General features: G+C 48.6%; 1 protein-coding gene and 2 long non-coding RNA genes across 4 annotated transcripts; 2 read left to right on the top strand and 1 right to left on the bottom strand.

The window, feature by feature from the left end:
- The first annotated feature begins 5716 nt into the window (after positions 1-5716).
- Positions 5717-7415, top strand: LOC141421538 (uncharacterized). Its single transcript, XR_012446116.1, has 2 exons — positions 5717-6442; positions 7250-7415. It is a non-coding gene; the product is annotated as an uncharacterized lncRNA (long non-coding RNA).
- Positions 7416-7844: 429 nt separating this feature from the next.
- Zfp36l1 (ZFP36 ring finger protein like 1) lies at positions 7845-13287 on the top strand. Of its 2 annotated transcripts, XM_074067709.1 has the most exons (3): positions 7845-8087; positions 9088-9178; positions 10480-13287. In XM_074067709.1, exon 3 carries the CDS (start codon positions 10489-10491, stop codon positions 11437-11439), a length of 951 nt encoding a protein of 316 aa, XP_073923810.1. In that variant the 5' UTR covers positions 7845-8087; positions 9088-9178; positions 10480-10488; the 3' UTR covers positions 11440-13287. The 2 variants fall into 2 exon arrangements, with proteins under 2 accessions (XP_073923810.1, XP_020018728.1); XM_020163139.2 differs by lacking the exon at positions 9088-9178 and having other exon boundaries at positions 7861-8087.
- Positions 8143-10481, bottom strand: LOC141421539 (uncharacterized). Its single transcript, XR_012446117.1, has 2 exons — positions 8770-10481; positions 8143-8609 (listed from the first exon to the last, which is right to left on the bottom strand). It is a non-coding gene; the product is annotated as an uncharacterized lncRNA (long non-coding RNA).
- Positions 13288-19584: the final 6297 nt, after the last annotated feature.

Below are 19584 nucleotides of genomic sequence, written 5' to 3' on the forward strand. Positions count from 1 at the left end.
AAGAAATGGGCAGAGAGAACAGGTGAAGAAATAATGCCTTAGAAGTTACCAGATTTGATGAAAGACGTGAATGAACTGCAAGGAAGATCACCTCAGAGATTTGCACTGAGACACATTAGAGTCTAACTCTCAAAAGCCAAAGTGAAAGAATCTTGAAAACAGTAAGAGAGAAGTGACTCACATACAAGAGATCCTATCTAAGATTATCAGCAAATTTCTCATCAGAGACCTTGCAGGCCAGAGGCAGTAGGCCAATATACTCAAAGTGTTAAAAGAAAAACCAAACAACAAAACACCCCAAACCACAAACCTGTTAAACAAGAATCCTATATTGGGCAAAAGTGTCCTTCAAAAGAGAGGGAGAACTTAAGACATTCCTGAATAGACAAAAGCAGAAGTGGTTCATTACCACTTTCAGACCTGTCCTGAAAAAAAAAAAATGCCCAAGCTGCTGGGTAACATGGTGCACACTTCTAGTCCCAGCTATTCGGGAGGCTAAGGCAGGAGAGCCTCTTGAAATAGAGTTTGGGACCAGCCTGGGTAACACAGCCAGAACCTGTCTCAAAACAAAGAAAGGAAGGGGGCAGCGGGGAGAAGGAAGGAAGAAAGGAAGGAGCTTCAAAGTGAAATAAAGGACAACAGACAGTAACTTAAAGTCATATGAAGAAGTGAAGATCTCAAAGGTAAATAGATGGGTAATTATAAAAGCTAGTGTTATTGTAAGAATTTGTAACTTTGCTTTTTGTTTTCTACATAACGAGACTAATTAAAAACAACTATTAGTCAAAAAGCTAATATTAATGTAACTTGTTTTTAACTCTGCATTTTGTTTTTTATATAATTTAAGAGACTAACATATTTAAAAGAATAGCTTATATTTTGGGGCACATAATGTATAAAGATGTAATTATGAGATAGCAACTATCAAAAAGGGGGCTCAAAGCTGTAAAATAACAGAATTTTAATATGTAACTGAAGTTGGGCTAGTATAAATTCAAATTATAATGTTCTAGTTTAAGGGTGTTAAGTGTAATCCCAATGGTAAACACAAAGAAAACAGTTGCAGAAAAGTAATGAGAAAATAAGAAAGGAATTTAAACATTTTGCTACAGAAAATATAAATACAAAAGATGCAGTTGTCTCCTTTCATTTGCATTTTCACTTTCTGTAGTTTCAATTGCCTGTGGTCAGGTGTGACCCAAAAATATTAAATGGCGAATTCCAGAAATAAACAGTTCATCTGTTTGAAATTATACTGTTCTGAGTAGTGTGATAAGTCTTGTGCTTTCTCCATCCTGCACAGGACATGAATCATCCTTTCATCCAGTGTATCTGCACTACTTGTCTGTTAGTCACTTACAGCAGTGTTAGTGTCAGATGGACTGTCGCACATCACAGGTCTTATGTTCAAGTTTCCCTTACCTAGTAGCCTACCAGACACATGACACTGCCTATGTCATTTACCTCATTTCATCATGTAGGCACTGTATCATCTCACATCAAGCCAAGAATAAGGGTGAGGATAGTGCAGTAAGATGGTGTTTTGGTTTTGTTGTTTTGAGGCAGGGTCTCACCATGTAGCCCAGCTGACTCACAATAGTTCTGCCTTGACCTCCTGAGTACTGGGATTATGGTGTACTGCTGGAGTTACAATAAAATATTCTAATTTTATTACAGTATACTGTTAAAATCATTCTATTTTGTTATTAAGCATTGTGGTTAATTTCTTGCTGTGCCTAATTTATAAAGTAAACTTTATTATAGGTTTGTATGTATAGAAAAAACAGTACATATAATGCTGTCTGTGGTTCAGGAATCCACTAGGGATATCTGAAGGTAGCTCTCCTGGACAAGGGGGTACTATTGTAGGAAATGAGAGACAAGGAATCTAGAAAACAAATAGTGAGGGCTGGAGGTGGGGAGTGAAAGGTGGGAAAGGGAAGGGAATGGCAGCTAAGTGAGAGAGTGCTTAAGGCCCTGGGTTCCATCCTGAGCACTGAAAACCAAACCAAACCAAAACCAAAACCAAAACCAAAACCAAAACTACAAACAAAACATAGTGAGATGATAGAATGAAGTCCTTCCTTATTAATAACCACTTTAAAGGTAAATGGACTAAGTTCTCTAATCAAAAGACAAACTGGCAGAATATACTTTTTTGTTTTTTTAAATGATCCAACTATATGCTATCTACAAGAGACTCACTTTAGATCCAAAGACACAAATAAATTGAAAGTGAAAGCAGAAAAAGACATTCTGGGGCCCGGGATATAACTTAGTGGAAGAGCATATGCATGAGGCCCTGGGTTTGGTTTACACACACACACACACACACACATTCCATTCATATAGTAATAAAAACAGAGCTGACATTAGACTTTAAATTAAAAAAAATGGTTATAGGAGACAAAGAATGACATAAGTTAATAAAATATTAAAACAGCAAGAAGATAGAACAATTATAAACATTTACACCCTAACAACAGACCATCAAAATATACAAAATGTTTATAAGAAAAGAGAAAATCTTAATGACCTGGGGTTAGAAGTGTCCTTAGCTGGGGCACTAAAAGCACGATCCACAGAAAATAAGACTTCATCAATACAAAATGCTGTTGCTCCATGAGTTACTTTGTTCAACGCATGACAAAATAAGGTGCAGACTTGAGAAAATATGTGCAAAACACTCATCTGACCTAGGAACTGTATCCAGAAGACATAAAGAATCCTTAAATCTCAACAGTAAGAAAATAAATGCCCCAACTAAAAAATAGGCAAAAGACTTGAACAGACATTTCACCAAAGAGGACTACAGATGGTAATCAAACACATGGAATGATGTTTGGTGTCATTATCTATTAGATAAATGCAAATTAAAACAATAATAAGATATCATTACATACTCATTAGAATGATTAAAATAAAAATAGTAATTGTAAGTACTGAGGATACAGAGCAACTGGAAACTCTCATTGCTACTGAAGATACAAAATAGTAATGACACTCTGGAAAAATTTAAGAATTGTTAGCATACCATATGACCCAGAAATCTCACTCCTAGTTATTTACGCTAGAGAAATAAGAACTTATCTTCGCATAAAATCTTGTACATGAGTGTTTATTGTAGCGATGGTCATAATGGCCAAACGGCTAGAAATAATGCAATGTCCTTCAACAGGCTAATAAATAAATAAACTATTATATAGTGAAATACTTACCAAAAGTAAGAAGGAATGAACTATTGATACATGCAACAGCATGGATAAGTCTCAAAGGCATTGTGTAGTGTGAAATTATAATACCGAATGAGTTTATTTGACATTCTGGAAAAGACAAATTATAGTGGTTTCAAAGGAATAAGGATGGGGGAGAGTGTGACTACAAGGGATAGTAGGGGGAGGTTTGAGGGTGATGAAACTGCTGTGTTTTGTGGTTGTGATGGTGGTTACATGAATCTATTCACATGTTAACATTCATACATCTATACACTAAGTCCATTTTACCATCTGTTAAATTAAAAAGTAAAAGTTACAGTAATGATTGTGTGCTCACAAGAAAGTACAGATGACTTGTTTGTTGTGGGGTAGGTGGACATCAAGAATGTTTATCATAGGAAATGATGTTTGAGCTAGGCTCTCAATGATTTAGAATCTTCTTGGGGACAAAGATAAGTAGATTTCAGATAAGGATTTGTATGTGCAAAGGTCCCTGTGAAAAATGAGTAAGATGGCTTATTTTCCTCTGAAACTATCTACAGCAATGTAGTCAGTGTGTGTGTGTGTGTGTGTGTGTGTGTGTGTGTGTGTGTGTGTGTTTGTGTGTGTGTGGAGAGAGAGAAGAGAATGAAAGTCAAGGCCTACACAAGAGTTAGATTATGCTGGAAGAGGGCTTTGCTCTAGGCTGCCAGTGCCAAAGGTTGGATGCTCAGTGGTCCTAGCAGGAGGTGGCCTGCTCCCTAAACTTTCCCCAAAGGTTCCAGACACCATGCAAGGTCTGGTGTAAACCAGACCCTAAATGCCCTCTCCAGAGGCCTCTGCCTGCTAACAGGAATATGAGAGCCCAGTGATGCCCATGAGACAGTGCATTCTGACTTCTACCATCTATCTTCAGGGCCCCAGTTGCCCGTTGGTTTTAGAAATATTTCTGACAAAAATCAAGTATTCCAGTTAGGCAATAGGTCCCATGTCTCACCTTGACCCACCTTGCTCTTCTCCAGGCTCACTTGAGCACACAAGTCTGAGGCCAGCCTGGGCATCTTAGCAAGACTTCGTCTCAAAAAAGAAAAAAAAAAGTTGAGGGTGGAGGGGAGTGACACAGTTAGAAAATGGCAGAGCCAAGATTTGGATCCTGAACCACCCACCTTCAATGTCCTGAACTGACCACTGATTCCTAAACCTTAAGTGTTTGAAAATTACCAAAAATGAAGGTCTCCAGCCTCTTCCTGGCCTGGGTTCAAGCCGAGGAATCAAGCAGTCCACGAACACCAACTCTAAATCGGAGGACTCCAGGTTGGGTCGGCCAACGTCCCTCAGTCTCCAACCCAGAGACCTGAAGGCTGGCCCAGTGTCTCAGGTAGTAGAGGTTGGGGGAAGGGCAGGGCCAGCATTTACGGGATTTTTGCAAATAACCACAAGTGCAACCCCGCGGGGTTCTGAGGAGGCGGTGCCTCGCATGGCGCTAGGGGTCCGCAGCCAGGCGCTCCCCATCCTCACCTGCCGCAAGGTGCGCGGGACTCGGGATTGGCTGGTGGGTAGATCTGTCGCCTCTTCCTGGCGAGGACTTTCACTTTCCCCCTTTCACAGACCAAGCAGCCCCACCTCCTGCCCCAAGCCAAAATACCTGGCCCGCCAGCGAATGGGGAGCGCCCGGAAGTCGGGCCCCGCGGCCCCCCGCCTCCCGATCGGAAGCGGCTGTGCAGGTGGAGGGCGGCTGCCGGGGGAGGGCCGCTCACCTCTCCCGCGGTCCCCCGCTCCAGCCGGGGCCGGCCTGGTGCGGCCAGCCACCTGCGGACACGTCCCCGCGAGCGCGCGGCCCGCAGACCCGCACCGCACCCGGCCGGCGCGGCCTGGACGCTGGGTCAGCGAAGGGTTAAGGAGATCGCTCCCTCCCCTTGGCTCCCTCACCCTTGGAAAGTCCCCTAAATGACGTTTCAACCCAACAATTAAAAAAAAGAGTTTAATTATAGACAGGCTCTGGGAGCTGGAACAAATCCGGGCGGTCGGTGGGGCGGGTAAACAACTCCGGAGCGAGGTGGCCGGGCCACCGCCCGCGGAGCCCGCGCCTGGGGGAGCGGGGGAGGAAGAGGCCCGCGGGAGTTGGAAAAGCGGAGGAAATTCGAGGAATCGCCTTTCTTTGGGAAAAATAAATAACTTTTTAGGCAACTCGGGGCGCCGAGGCCTCGCAATGGTGCAACTGGCCCTGCGCGCAGCCCCGGGGTTGAGAGCGGTGCGGCCGGGAGCTGGGGTGCGGCCTGCGCCCCGCGGTGCCCGTCTCGTCCCTTTCCCCTCGCTTCCCCATCCCGCCCCCTCTCCCCAGCTGAGCTTCGCGAATACCCCCGAGTTAAAGACCAGCCGATCCTTTCTGGGGTTGCGGAGGTGTGTGCGTGCATAGCAAACCGAAATAACTTCACATCGGGACTCAGACTAACTGTGGTTTTAACGCGCACCATTCTCTGTCCTGAAATCTGGAACTCATTACCTCATCACCAAGAAACTGCACGACGCCCCCCCCCCAAATCCCCCCTCGCCCCAGCACCCACTTGGAGCTAGAGAAGGGACCGAGCAAACACCCCTTTAAGAAAGAAACTATACACTCGAATGATTTAGATTAAGGTGGATGGAAGTTATTTCCCTTTCTGGAGCTTGCCAGATTTCAAGATGAAAAATGGGAGCAGGGGGAGGGAAGCAACAGGCGGCTGGACAGAGAGGCAGAAAAAGCAAGGGGCAGCAGCCGGGTTAAAAAACGGGGCCATCAATTCAAGTCAGAAGAGACAAATAAAAGCACACCCCGCTGGCAATCACCTAGGTTCGTGGCTGCAGCAAAAGTTGGATGTTTCGCAAAGTTGAAAAATAACCGGTTTCTAAAACAGTTGTGATTTGAATGATCTCCCTGGGTTTGCCCGGAGGTTGACGAATAAATAAGAAATGAAGTAAAAATGTGTGTGTGTGTGTGTGTGTGTGTGTGTGTGTTTGTGTGTGTAGGGGTGCGACTCCAGCGTTCGGCTCGGCCCGCCCCGTTCTTTCCAAAGAAACGTGCTCTTAATGGGGTGACCTAATTACATCGCAATGGAACTCGCTCGCAGCCACTCGGCGCGCGGGGTTTCATAACAGACCCGGCGGCCTCGAGTGCTGGGAAGGAACGTGCGAGGTCCGGGTGGCGGCCCGACCCGCGATTTCCGCCGTGTCCCCTCCGTTCCAGTCCCGAGCGAAGGCGCGCGGAGGGGGTAGGGGACACGTTAACAACTTTGTATCTGTGCGAGTGGGGAGCATCTAAGCCTAACAGTGAACAAAACACATCTTACCGTTTTTAAGGGAGTAATAATTCACTGCGGGCCCCTCGGTTCCCCGGACCTTATTTCTCCTCCCCCTAAGACAGCGCATGGTGACAAGCCATATGTTCCGTTCTCGTGGGGGCGGGAGAGAAGCAACAAAAAGTTAAAAGTGTCGCCTCCCCGACCTCTTTACCTTCATTCTTACAAAGTAACTTTTTTTATTGCATGGTTTCAGCATCTGATGGTGTATGTATGGGGTGGGGAGGGGGGAAAAGTGGTTGCCCATAATTCAGAGCGCGCGCGGAAAGTTGTTCGTTGCGTTTTTTTTTTTTTTTTCGGAGCGGAGGAAGGGGCCTCCATAAAAGTTAGGGTTTTCTGTACTATACTGAGAAGTTTAAATATCGGGTGCGTGAAAGAAACGCCACGCTTAGGCCTGTTAAAACTAGCCATCTCCTCAAGCGGTGGTCTTTTTCGCAACGTTCCCCCTCCCCCCCCACCCACACCCGAGGGTTTCGGCTGCCAGGCGAGCGCGAGTGTAGACGCGTGCAGCGCGCTAAAGCTTGCTGCGCTCGCCCCCGCCAGGCCAGGTCCTCGGTAGAGAAAAAAGTTTCCCTAGGTTCCCCCCCCCCCCCCCGGCCAACACCACACCGCCCAACCTCCCAATACATTGGAAAAACAAAACAAAAAAACCCCAACCCAAACATAAAACTCTAGACTTGAACTTTTTGGGCCCTCCAAATGTCCAATCTCTTCGCGCAGCTGGATTGGCGAAGGGGAGCGGCAACCCAGAAGTCAGCGAAAGGTAAGTTGTGCGGGCACTTGGAGAAGTTTCGAGGGAGCTCAGCTCAAGATGGAAACCGCAGTCCCAGCGCTCGGGAAGGGCTTCAGCTCCTGCTTACAAAAAGAGAAAGTCGAGCCCGCCTCCCTGCCCTCCAAAAAAACAACAACACAACAACAAGAACCCCGAAGGGGGGTGGAATGAGTGATGTCACAGAGCCGCGCTCCAAGGCTGACAAAGGGGGGCGCGCCCCTCCCCCTCCTTGACGCGCGGCCCCAGGGAGGGGCGCCCCCAGCGCCGGGAGTGAAGCCCGCGGACTCGAAACTTTTCCTCTTTAAGAAAAAAAAAGTTGTGCGCGGCTCGGAGTGCGTTTTTTGTTTTTTTGGTTTTTTTTTTTCCGCCTCTTTCCTCGTCTCCCCTCCCCCTTCTTCCTTTTGAAAGTTTCTTCCCTCCCCCCGCCCCCCAGCCCTCCCCCCTGCCGCTTGACCGCATGGCTGATTCAACCTCAGTGTCAATCAACTTTTTTTTCCTCCTCTTCCTCATTTAAATAAGTTTAAAGCTGCTCCTCCCCCTTTCACCCTACCAAATCTGAAACTTATAAATTGGGCTTTGCGCGCCGCAGCCCGGGAGAGTGAGAAAGGAGAGGGGCGCTGGGAGCAGGCGTGTGGGACTCCAAACCGGAGAGCCGGAGGCTGCGCCTTCCCGCACCTGGACCTTCACGACACACCAGATCCTCGTCCTTGCCCGGTGCGAGCGCCCACGATGACCACCACTCTCGTGTCTGCCACCATCTTCGACTTGAGCGAAGTTCTATGCAAGGTGAAGTAGGGCGGAGGGTTTGCTTTCCAAAATCGTTTTTCTTTTGCTTAAAAAAGAACTAAAAGTTTGGGTGTTGGGAAGCAGAGGGTGGGGGGGAGTAAAGGGAAATAGAGCCTGGGTTTCCCCCCAGTTTGAAGGCATTTGGCCCTGTCTTCTGCACCCTTTGAGTTTTAACAGTTCCTGCCGGGGTTATATATGAATCTAGGGAGCAAAGGGTTTTTTTTTTTGGGGGGGGGAGGGGGTTTGCGAGGCGGGCGGCCCAGGAGAAGCGGAGTAATGCCTGAGGTTGGGACAGATTGGGGCTTTCTTTCCTACCTAATGTGCTGCTTGAGCCGGGGTTCGTTGGTCGGCCTGGTTTCCCGGTGTGCATTCTGGATCTCAGCGCTGCCCGAAGGGGTTCAAATTTGTCCAGCAACTTTGCCAGCCTGTGGGATTAGGGGTGGGGGGTTCCTAGGTGAAGCGAATCTCTGGACGATGTCTTGCTGGAAGGTTTTCCCCTCTCTTTGGGGCAAGGCTGGGGATCTGTGAGAAAGAAAAAGGCCAAGAGTTGTGATTCAGAAAGATACAGCAAAGCGAGTTTGTAGTGGGGTTTGTGTCTGGCCTAGGTCGGCTAGTCTTCCTCCCGCGGTAGCCCATCGATCGGGCTGCAAGCTTTGGGGTGGAAGTGGGTTGACCTGCTTACCCGTGTTGAGAGGTTGACACTTCGGCTCCTCCGTTGTAGGATAGTGGACAAAATGTTGCCGGAACTCATGAGTCTTGTCAGTAAGGATTTAATGGGGGCCTCCTTAAGCTGGGTAGCTTGCCAGTGTTGGAAGAAACAAATTTTAAATCCGGAGTGTTCCAAGAGTGCGGTTGAAGGGTACAACGCGATGGCTGTTGTTAATTTTTTCCCAGCCCTCTTCCCCCAATTTGAAAGGATGAAGCTGCTAGGCTACTTTTAATTGCTTAAGTGTTTTGCCTTCTCTTAAACACGTCGGGTCATGTTGCTCTCTCTTCCCAGCTTGCTGCTCCTGTCGGTGCAGCTGCCAAGGCCCCAGGGCTGCAGGGTTGGGGTGCAGGGACGCCGAGAAGCTGGAGAGCAACTTCAAAAAGTTTGAGTTTTCAACTTCCTTCCCTCCTTGCACTTTCCCAAACTCCTTTAGCCCTCACAGTTGCCTGAGCTCCCGGCTTCTCTACACAACTCTCCCGCCCTTTGATCTGTTTCTCTTTCTTTCACTCCCTCACCGCCCCCCCCCCCCCCCGCAGGACTTTTTAAATGAACCTCATTGTTGGGAACCGGCTCTCAACTTGGTTCCTGTAATCCGCGCGGTGGGGTGGTTGCGGTGGTTGCGGTTACAGGGTTACAGATTCTCAATCCCCTGCTGCCGATCCTGAGGGACTAACTTCAGAATTTGCAGTGACACCCACATGGGCCTGGAGCTAACTCTCAGGTCTCTCACACGCACCTGTTTCAAATCTTAGGTACAGTTTGGGCAGGTGACTAGGGTCCCCTTGGAACAGAACCTTGCCTGTAGTGGCTCTGTCCCCCAACCCCCCTCCCCAACTCCCCAGTCCGCTATTGATTGCGAGGTGGGTGAGTGGGAGGAGGACCTGGTGCTTTCCTTTCTTCCCATCTGCAGCTTTGCTTCAAGATTAAACACTGGTGCTCTTATCTAAGCCTCTCCTGCAGCCAGGACACCAAATGCAAAGGCATCTTCCCAGTGAAGCGGGTGGGGAATTGTGGCAGAGATCCCTGCCCAGGGCACCCCTTCTGGAAGTCCTTGAGTTTGTGTTTTTAGGCATCACATTTACACCCCCACACCCGAGATTCCTCCCCTCCTCCCCCCAGCAAGGAAAAGTCTAGGCAGTCTGAAAGCCTGTTACCAAAGGAAGGGAACACTTGTGAAGGAGGAAGTTGAGAGTCTTGGGCTAGGCTGTGGGGGAGGGGGCTAGCCACCGAGCAGGGACTGATTAAGAGGGGACTTGGCTCATGTTTAGTTCTCTCTGGAGTTTGAGGGTTTTGGTTAGGGGGAGGGGAATCTAGAGAGGTCTGCCTTGTGTAAGATACTGTGAATTGAGAGGTAAAGAAGTTGAATTTTATAGATAAAAATAGTAGCTTTAAGGACCGAGAGCTATGAGGGTGCATGTGAGAGGTCAGCATGGAGCAGGATGCACACATAAAATAATTTGTCACAAAAGCCAGGATTTTGTGGTTTCTTACGCATGGGGCCAAAATCAACCCAGGTTTTTGGTGTGTGGGAGAAAGCAAGGGAAGAGACCAGAGCAGACTGGGTGGTTCCTTAGAGAGCCCAGGCATTTCTGACTGTGGAAAGAGCTGCCATTTGGGGACACCCTCCTCTGGCCTGGTGGGTGTCCTGTGTCACTAACTGTCCTTTCTGTCCTTTTTCTCCAGGGTAACAAGATGCTCAACTATAGTACTCCCAGTGCAGGGGGCTGCCTGCTGGACAGGAAGGCAGTGGGCACCCCTGCTGGTGGGAGCTTCCCTCGGAGGCACTCAGTCACCCTGCCCAGCTCCAAGTTCCACCAGAACCAGCTCCTTAGCAACCTCAAGGGCGAGCCAGCCCCAGCCCTGAGCTCTCGGGACAGCCGCTTCCGCGATCGCTCCTTCTCTGAAGGGGGAGAGCGGCTGCTGCCCACCCAGAAGCAGCCCGGGAGCGGCCAGGTCAACTCCAGCCGCTACAAGACGGAGCTGTGCCGCCCCTTCGAGGAAAACGGCGCCTGTAAGTACGGGGACAAGTGCCAGTTTGCCCATGGAATCCACGAGCTCCGCAGTCTGACCCGCCATCCCAAGTACAAGACGGAGCTGTGCCGCACCTTCCATACCATCGGCTTTTGCCCCTATGGGCCTCGCTGCCACTTCATCCACAATGCCGAGGAGCGCCGCGCCCTGGCCGGGGCCCGGGACCTCTCCGCTGACCGTCCCCGCCTCCAGCATAGCTTTAGCTTTGCTGGGTTTCCCAGTGCCGCTGCCACCGCCGCTGCCACGGGGCTGCTGGACAGCCCCACATCCATCACCCCACCCCCGATCCTGAGCGCCGATGACCTCCTGGGCTCACCTACCCTGCCTGATGGCACCAATAACCCCTTTGCCTTCTCCAGCCAGGAGCTGGCGAGCCTCTTTGCCCCTAGCATGGGGCTGCCCGGGGGTAGCTCCCCGACCACCTTCCTCTTCAGGCCCATGTCCGAGTCCCCTCACATGTTTGACTCTCCCCCCAGCCCTCAGGATTCTCTCTCGGACCAGGAGGGCTACCTGAGCAGCTCCAGCAGCAGCCACAGTGGCTCCGACTCCCCCACCTTGGACAACTCAAGACGCCTGCCCATTTTCAGCAGACTTTCCATCTCAGATGACTAGACCAGGGTAGGGAGGGACCCCTGCCTTCTCCACCTCCCTTCCCCTGCTCCTGCACCCCACACCCTCCCCTCCCTACTTGACCCCTTCCCCACAATCTCACATTAACAAGGTTAAGCTCAACCCCTTCCCAGAACCTTGGAATGCCCCTCCCTCCTCCCTTGTCCCCCAACATAAGAACAAGTCAATTTGTCAGCAGCTTCTTCTGGCTTGAAACCCCCCCTCCCTCTATTTTATAGCCCACTTACCACGCCTAACAGACAAGTCTCATATTCATCAGTAGATGCCTTTTTCCTGGCTTAAGCCTTAAGTGCCAAATCACAAAGAAAAAGCAGTAACAGTTTACAGAAGCAACTTAGTGCCTTGTAATCTAACTTTGTCACTGTGACTACATTACCTCTTTAGCGCCAGGGGGCACCCGTGGGCCTCCCGGAGCCTCTGCCCTTGGGGAGGGGAAGAGGGGGGGGAGACCCAGAACCAGCAGCTCCCCCCACTGGCGACACAGAATGCACCTTCCCTTCAGTCTCCGCACACTTCTTCCTCCCCCTTCCCGGTAGAGTTGCCCCACCCCCTCCCCCTCCTTGGAGAGTAGTTGCTGGACTTGGGTTTTTGGGGGAACATGTCTTGACATTCAAAACCTTTTTCTTCCCAACCCGAACCCCTGTTGACTAATCTTGCCTGGGTTTGTGTAGGTCTGCAGGAAGGAAGGTCGAAAAAGAGGATGAAGATTATTTTGACATAAGTGGGACTTTGTGATTTAATTTTTTTTTCTTTTTTCATTAAGTGGGGAGGAAGGGGAAGCTAGATGGACTATGAGAGACTTGATTTTGGTGCTAAAGTTCCCCAGCTCATATGTGACATCTTTAAAAAAAAAAAATAACAACAAAAAATGAGAGAAAAGCTATAAAAAAGAAATGTAAGGGGTGAGCAGTTAATGATATTCATTCCACATTCAATATCTGTGTAAAACGATTTCCTGTAGAAGTAGCTGTAATGGTTTTTGCTCTAGAATACGGTAGGTTTACCCTTAGAGCACTCACGCCTGCTTTTTTTCCCTGGGTTTTAAACTTCATATAACTTTCAGAAATTGGAGAGCAAAAATTTTGCTTTGTCACTGCACATCAATATAAAAAAGCTTATTTAACTTATCAAAACGTATTTATTGCCAAACTATGCTTTTTTTGTTAATTTTGTTCATATTTATCGGGATGACAAATCCATAGAATATATTCTTTTATGTTAAATTATGATCTTCATATTAATCTTAAAATTTTGTGACGTGTCTTTTTTTTCCTTTTTTTTTCCACAGTTTTAATATATTATTCTTCAACAACATTTTTTGTAACTTTACACTTTTTTTGGTTATTTTATTTTAAAAAAATGAAAAATTAATTTAAAAAAATGCAAAAAACTGTTGGATTATTTATTTTAGAAATTTCCCCTTTGTGTCGGACTGCAAATTGAGTTTCTTTCTCTTTAGGCCTTTCACAAGTAGGACTGAGAATGTATGTAAAAGTTCTGTGACAGTACAGAAGGAGAACCACCTTTTATGTATAGCTTCTAAAAGGGAAAAAAAAAAAAAAAGAGAGAAACCCTTTGACTTCATGTGCCCATCTCAAGACATTCCGCTTCAGATTCGAGGTTCTGGATTCCAGGTTTGGAGTTTTCCAATGTTAACGTAAACAGAACTGGCGCACACACACATAAAGATGAATGTAATTATTATTCCTCTTGCTGGTCACTACCGTCGCTTTCTGTTTCTTTCTTTGTGTGAATTTATTTAAAAGAAAAAAAACTTTTTGTAACGACTATTTGCAGTTTAAAAATCAATAAACCCCGTTTTTCAAGAAACGCTGATGGTGGAGCTGGTTTTACTCCTGTGGTTTTGCTTTGCCTGTGTCCCTTGCACTGGAGGAGGGTGCTGGCTGGTCTTCCAGCTAAGGCTGCCAATGTTGATGCTGGAAGTTGACTGAACTTGATGGGGATGGGATACAGGGGTTTTTGTTTTGTTTTGCAAAGGCGCCTGTACTTCCTGCCACATTGCTACAGAGAGGATTGCCTTAATGACTAAATGGCAATGGCTAGCCTTCTGTGCGGCCTCAGCTTCTTCCTGGGAGCCACAGCTCAGGGGAGTCTGGTCTCCCCAATCACCCATTACTTTGATGCAGAGGACATAGCATGCGGCACACAGGCAGGCCTGGACTAGATGCTCTAGGCTCATTACTCCTACATGCATTAACCAGACTCTAGTCCCTCAGCACCTCCCTGGTATGGTGTGAGGAAGCATTGAGTGCTCCCAGGGTGGGGAGGGTCCACACCTAGATTTGACCCATGCTTCTGCGTTTGGAAGTCTGTTAGGGGGAGGTGGGCATCAACACTGACCAACATAGGAAGTCACCAATAGTTCCTACCACCTGCTATACCTCTGATGCCATGCAAAATAGGTAGTTTGTAGGGATCTTGGTTAAAAATCCCCAGTCAGGATCAGGTGACCACTAAAGTGATGTTTCCCCTGTGAGAAAAGTCTGGTTCTTAGAGGGGTTTCTGTCTTGGGGAGTCAGATACTGTTATCTGAGCCTCTGTTGCCTTGGGCTGTTAGCACTCAGTAAGTTTGGGGTTAAGAGCTGAGTTGGAATCAACCAACTTGATTCCACCAGGCCTTTCCCAAAGGTAGTCAGGTCTGTAGCAGACATTGTCCCCAAGACACTGCATACCTACTAGTACCATCTGAACTCTTCCATGATCAGTAGTATTTTTGGGAGTAGGGGTATGAGGTAGAGAACAGGAATGACTTCCTTTTCCAGAGTTGGGGGGCTGATGGTACAAGAAAGGGAAAAGCAACTATTCCTGAGACCAGAGTGAACCTAGGCCTCTTGTCTCTTAAGGGAGAATGACTGTATGTGTGTGTATTTGGTGGTGGTGGGGTGTTGGGGTGTGTTTGGGAGTGTGGATCTTCCTCTCTGACTGAAAACAAAGATGTTTAACTTCTCACTTTGAGATGGTCCCCTGTAGGCCTATATGGGCATATGGCAGACATCTTTCTAATTCCCCCTCTCGTGTTGACACTGGTTGGGTTCAGAGGGGTCTAGGTTACCTCCCAGCCAGCCCTGAATTTCCTTCATTGGATTCCAATGAGTTAGATAACAAAGATAGAGGCATTGATTCCAGGAGGCCCTGGAGGGTGAGGCTGGCTGTAAAAGGCAAGGAGAGGCCCTCTGACACCTGGGAAACTGGCTGTCTTGTGGTCTTAACCTCTTAGCCTGCTTTATGGTCTCCACTGGAACTCACATGGCTTGGATTTAGACCAGCCAACACCAGAGTCTGATTTCCTACATCTAGATCTTAAAAGGTAGAGCAGATGAGCCTGAAGCTACTTGGGAAAGGAAACAGCAGAATCCTTTCAGGCCCATTATTTTCCCAGCAAATCAAAAGACTGAAGGGCCTAGGCTGCAGCCCTGTGAGCCAGGCTCCAGGGCGTCCACGGGGTGTGGACCCAGAGCTGTCAGGGGCCTCTAGCTCTGAACTCCTGCGCAGCTAGGGAGGACAGGAACCAGACAGAGGGAACTGAAGGTAAGGCCCTCCCAAAGAGATGTGGGATGGCAAAGGCCAGCTCCTGCTTTGTCAGCCAATATCCTGGACACAGACCTCCTTCCTCGCACCTGCCCAGGACCCTGGGGGGCATCTGTGGTTTGGAGGCCTGCACAAGGTCGCCTCTGGGTGAACAAGGTCTTCATGGCTGTTGACTCTGCACCCATGTATGGCTGTTGGCTGAGGTCTCCCCTTGGAGCAGCTCAAAGCAATGAGCTATTTTAGCCACTTACCTTTCCTGGCCTGTGTGCCTCAGTCAGGAGGAAAGCCAGGGCCAGCTGGGCTTCAGCGGTACTCTGGGGAAAGGGTGGTCTTTGAGGGCCAATGGAGGATATGGGGGCAGACTTAATTTGGGTTTTCCTGTCAAGTGGATTACTGAAGGGGAGGGAGAATCATGGCAGGAAGAAAGACCATAAGGGAAGATGGAGTGTTGGAGCCCTGGGACCAAGGCTCAGTCAAGTCCCAGTTCCTTATTCCAGCTTGTGCCTGGGGCAAAGGACTTGACCTTGACTTCTCAGCGGTATCTCAGGGGGTCACAGTGAGGATCAAGGGAACCATTGGTGATGACAGCTCTTCCACATACCGGGCAGTCTTTTAAGGACGTCCTGTCTATTAATTCAGATGCTCATAATGACCCATGGAGGAAGTTCCTTACTATCCCCATTTTATGTATGGAGAAACTGGGGTACAGGGTATCAACTTGTCACATGGTGAGAAAGTATCAGGACTTGAACCTGGGCCGGTTAGCCCCCTCATTGCATTTCACTACTGTGCTGTAGAGTGTCAATGAATGGCACACTGAAGACAACAGGCATGGCTCCTGGCACATGGTAACTACAAATCCACCAGCGCTAGTTCCCGACTCCCTTGGCCTTTGGTGGAGAATCTGTAGAAGTAAGAGGCAGCCAGTAGGATTGGATGATTCTGTACACACCCTCCCTGAGGGTCATGGTCTCATGTCCCATGAAGCCCTGGATTGGTGAGTTTGGAGGAGGGTGCCTGCGAGGGGGGAAAGGCCCTTCCCTTGGACTTTCCCCTCTCTGCCTGCCATGAGGTGGCTTCTGTTAATGATCAACAGACCAAAGGGTGCCTTGGGGAGTTGGCTCTGTGCCCTTCTTCCCCCGGGGTCTCCCACCCCTGCACGTAGCCAAGCATTTAATCATGTCTGGCTGGACTCACTGGAATGCTACCTGAGTTCAGGGGGGTGGGGTGGTGTGGAGGTCAGTGGGCTTGTAGAAGGCCCTGCGAAGGCCGGCAGGATTCAGAGAGCCAGGAGCAGGGCAACACCTTGGCCTGGTTTTAAGGTCAGGACAGCACTGGGGGCTGTGTCCCTTGCTGGGTGAAGCTTGGGTTACAGGGAAACCTGACCTGAGGACCTACAATGCATTTTGGAGGAGTCCCAAATGGCTACATCTGAGCTCCTGTGGTGGAACCGAGCCTCTCAGGAGCCAGGCCGGGGCTGCCTATGAGCTGCTGCTACTTGTTTTGAAATGTGGGCAAAGCCCTAGTCTCAAGGTACAGGGCTGTGAGTGACGGCCGTACCTATGCTATCAGCTTGTGGTCATCGAAAACAAATATTGGCAGTGGTTAAGTCTAGGGCTGTTTTCTCCCCACCTGAAACCTGGCTGTCCCTGGCTCCCAATTGTACCTGGGGAGCAGGAGCTCATGAGAACATGGGACTTCATTTCTCGTGCCCTCACTACTCCAGGGGTAAGGAGCTGTTTTTGGAATTAGAAGGACCTGGATTCAAGTCCCTACTCAGCCTGAAGTTCACTCTGTGACTATAAACAACAAACTTAGTAAATAGCCTAGAGCCCAGTTTCCTCATTTGCAAAATAGGATGATGGTTCAAGGAATGCACACATTGTGGTACAGTCATACAAGGGAATACTATACAGCTCCATAAAAGAACAAATGATATCAAACAACATGGATGAATCACAAGAGCAAAAATAAGTGAAGGAATTAACCACAAAAAAGCATTTGTATGACGTTCATAAGCAGGCAAAACTGGCTTATGATGGCAGAGTTCAATTAGAAGAGTATGTGTGCAAATTCATTAAGTTATATGCTGAAGATTGGAGCACTTTATTTAAGTTACACTTCAAAATGAAATATAGAGTTGGTGTGAGTGTTAGATAACACCCATGAGATAAAAGGAAGAAAGAAATTCAATACCTGGCTAGTGATAGGGACTTCATAAATTGTGGCTATTTTCTGTAATGGCAGTGACCAGAGGATGTCAGTACTGCTGTGGTTCCCTTTTATTTTTATTTTATTGATTGATTTTTGGTATTTTGAGTTTTTTGAGACAGAGTCCCACTATGTAGACAAGTCTGGCCTTGCTATGTAGCCCAGGCTAACCTCAAACTCTCAAGCCTCCTGCTTCCACCTTCTAAGTGCTGGGACTACAGGTGTGCATCATCATGCTCAGCTTCGGTTCCACCTTTTCTTTAGGAGGAGGGAATGGGCTCAAAGTAGGAGAGTGACTTCAGGAGAGTGACAGCTGAATCCATGAGCAGTTCCCGCTGCTGCCCCTCAGTGAATAGGCATTGTTTCTTCATAGAAGCTAAATTTGCAGTAGTCCAGGTACAAGTGAGCAAATGTAATCACCCATGGCAGAAAAGAGTTTTTCTCCTTGTAGCTTCAAAGTAAACCTCCTGTAGCTAGTTGATGCTGCTTACACTTTGTAGGAAGTAAAGGGAGGCCAAGTTGGAGACTGACTGGGCTCTAAGGGGTGGAGCGAGGAGAGCCTTGGCTATTGGGCAGGCCACATCAAGAGGCCACTGTCCTGGGATCCCCCATGTGGGCTGCTTGCCTGCTGAGCCCAACCTGTACATTCAGAAGGTTGTGAGGCGTTAGGAGATCAGCTGGCTTAGATGGGCCTTGAGCATGGCCCTCCTAGCCCCACCTGTCTTTCCTGGCCCTCAGGCTTGTGGCTGTCACAGCACCACTTCTACCTCAGCTGCAGAAGCAGGACTCTGGGAAAATGACCCTGGATCTCAAGAGGGAAACGCCTAGCTCAGCCAGTAGATCTAGCCACCCAAAGCCCCGGGGTGGGCTCTAGTGGGACTGACTTCTTTGTGTAGCATGTCACAAGGTTCAGCCTCAGTGCAAGTCCAAGGCTTGGGGGCAGGCAACAGGGCACAACATAAGGTATTACTTCTCAGGCTGTGCCAGTTGGGTGCCTCCTTAAATTTTGCAACTCGAGCACCTCACTTGCCTTACTCACATCTCAGCCCTGCCTGAGAATCCTGGATTGCGGTCCCTGCTCAGTTACACATGGGGGCAAGTTAATGTCTCAGAGACTTGTTTTCCTCTAAGCATGGGGCACAGTGGGCACACTTGCCTTCCCCACATTGCCAGACTGTGGTGGAGCTCTGATGGAATGAGGAGGAAGGAGCTTTGAAGATGAAAAGTCCCTGCACACAGGTCATATTGAGAGCGTGGGAGCAGCCTGTAGGCCTTAGAGTGCCCGAGTGTTCCTCCTGAGATGCCATAATCTGGGGCATCACCCAGATTTCCTGCCTCAAACTAACATGCAGTGTGTATGTTGTGGGTGACTGTTTAAAATTTACATAATCGAAACAATAGGAGCCAGCACCATGGAGGCTCACCATGCAAGCCAGGCACTGGGCCCAGCCTTTTAGCACTTGCTCACATGATAGTACCTGGCAGTATATATTATTAGCCCCATTTCACAGATGAGGACAGTGAGGCTCAGGGAGGCCCCTATTCCCAATTACACAACTGTATACCACCTAACTGAGACCCAGATCCTGTCCAGCCCCAACACCAAGCTCTCAGCACCACTTGGTAGAGGAGACAAATGTCAAATGGCATCACTTTTTCCTGGGGGTCCACAGCCCATTCTTCCCTGAGATCTCTCCATCATATCCAGTCATTCTGTCTGCAGCCCAGTTTGGTTAGTGAGCAGAGGTTAGGCTTGTCTTCTGCCCTTTTTGCAAATGGGGAAACTGAGGTGTGAAGTGGGTTTACTGGCAGGTGCAGAAGTCCACGAAAAACCAAATACCTGTCTTGGCTGAGTTACTTCATGGTGGGGAGAATCCTATTTTATCTCTCAGAGGGACATTGTCTTGCCTGAAGGTGGTCTAGAATGAGTAATGCAGGAGCCCACAAGGTGTCAACTGATTCCTTTCTAATCAGCTACCAGCCTTATGGGCTCCCCAAAGCCCATAAGTGATCTTCGGGCCTGCTCTGGGAGTCACCACTGGAGTTGGTGTTCTGTCTAGTGTGCCATCTGTTCCTGTTAGATGGCATTCCCAGTTTATTCCTGTAGTGCAGGGATCAGAGAGGGAGAAAGGCTCCCTCTGGCCAGCAACAGATGCTGGAGAGGAGGAAGATGCAGAAGAGGAGGAAGGAGACCCCACCATATCGCACAGCCACTGCTCAAGCTGTCTCCTGTGGCTCCAGCTGGGGGAGGGACAACAGGACTCTGGCACTTTGCTACTGGCTCAGGAAGACCTGTTTCCTCAGGCCTCTTTCTTCCTTTGTTACTGACCATTTTCCTGCTCCCACGACAGTGCTAGGAGGCACGGG

This window comes from Castor canadensis, chromosome 3 (genome assembly GCF_047511655.1).
Source record: "Castor canadensis chromosome 3, mCasCan1.hap1v2, whole genome shotgun sequence".
NCBI lineage: Eukaryota > Metazoa > Chordata > Mammalia > Rodentia > Castoridae > Castor > Castor canadensis.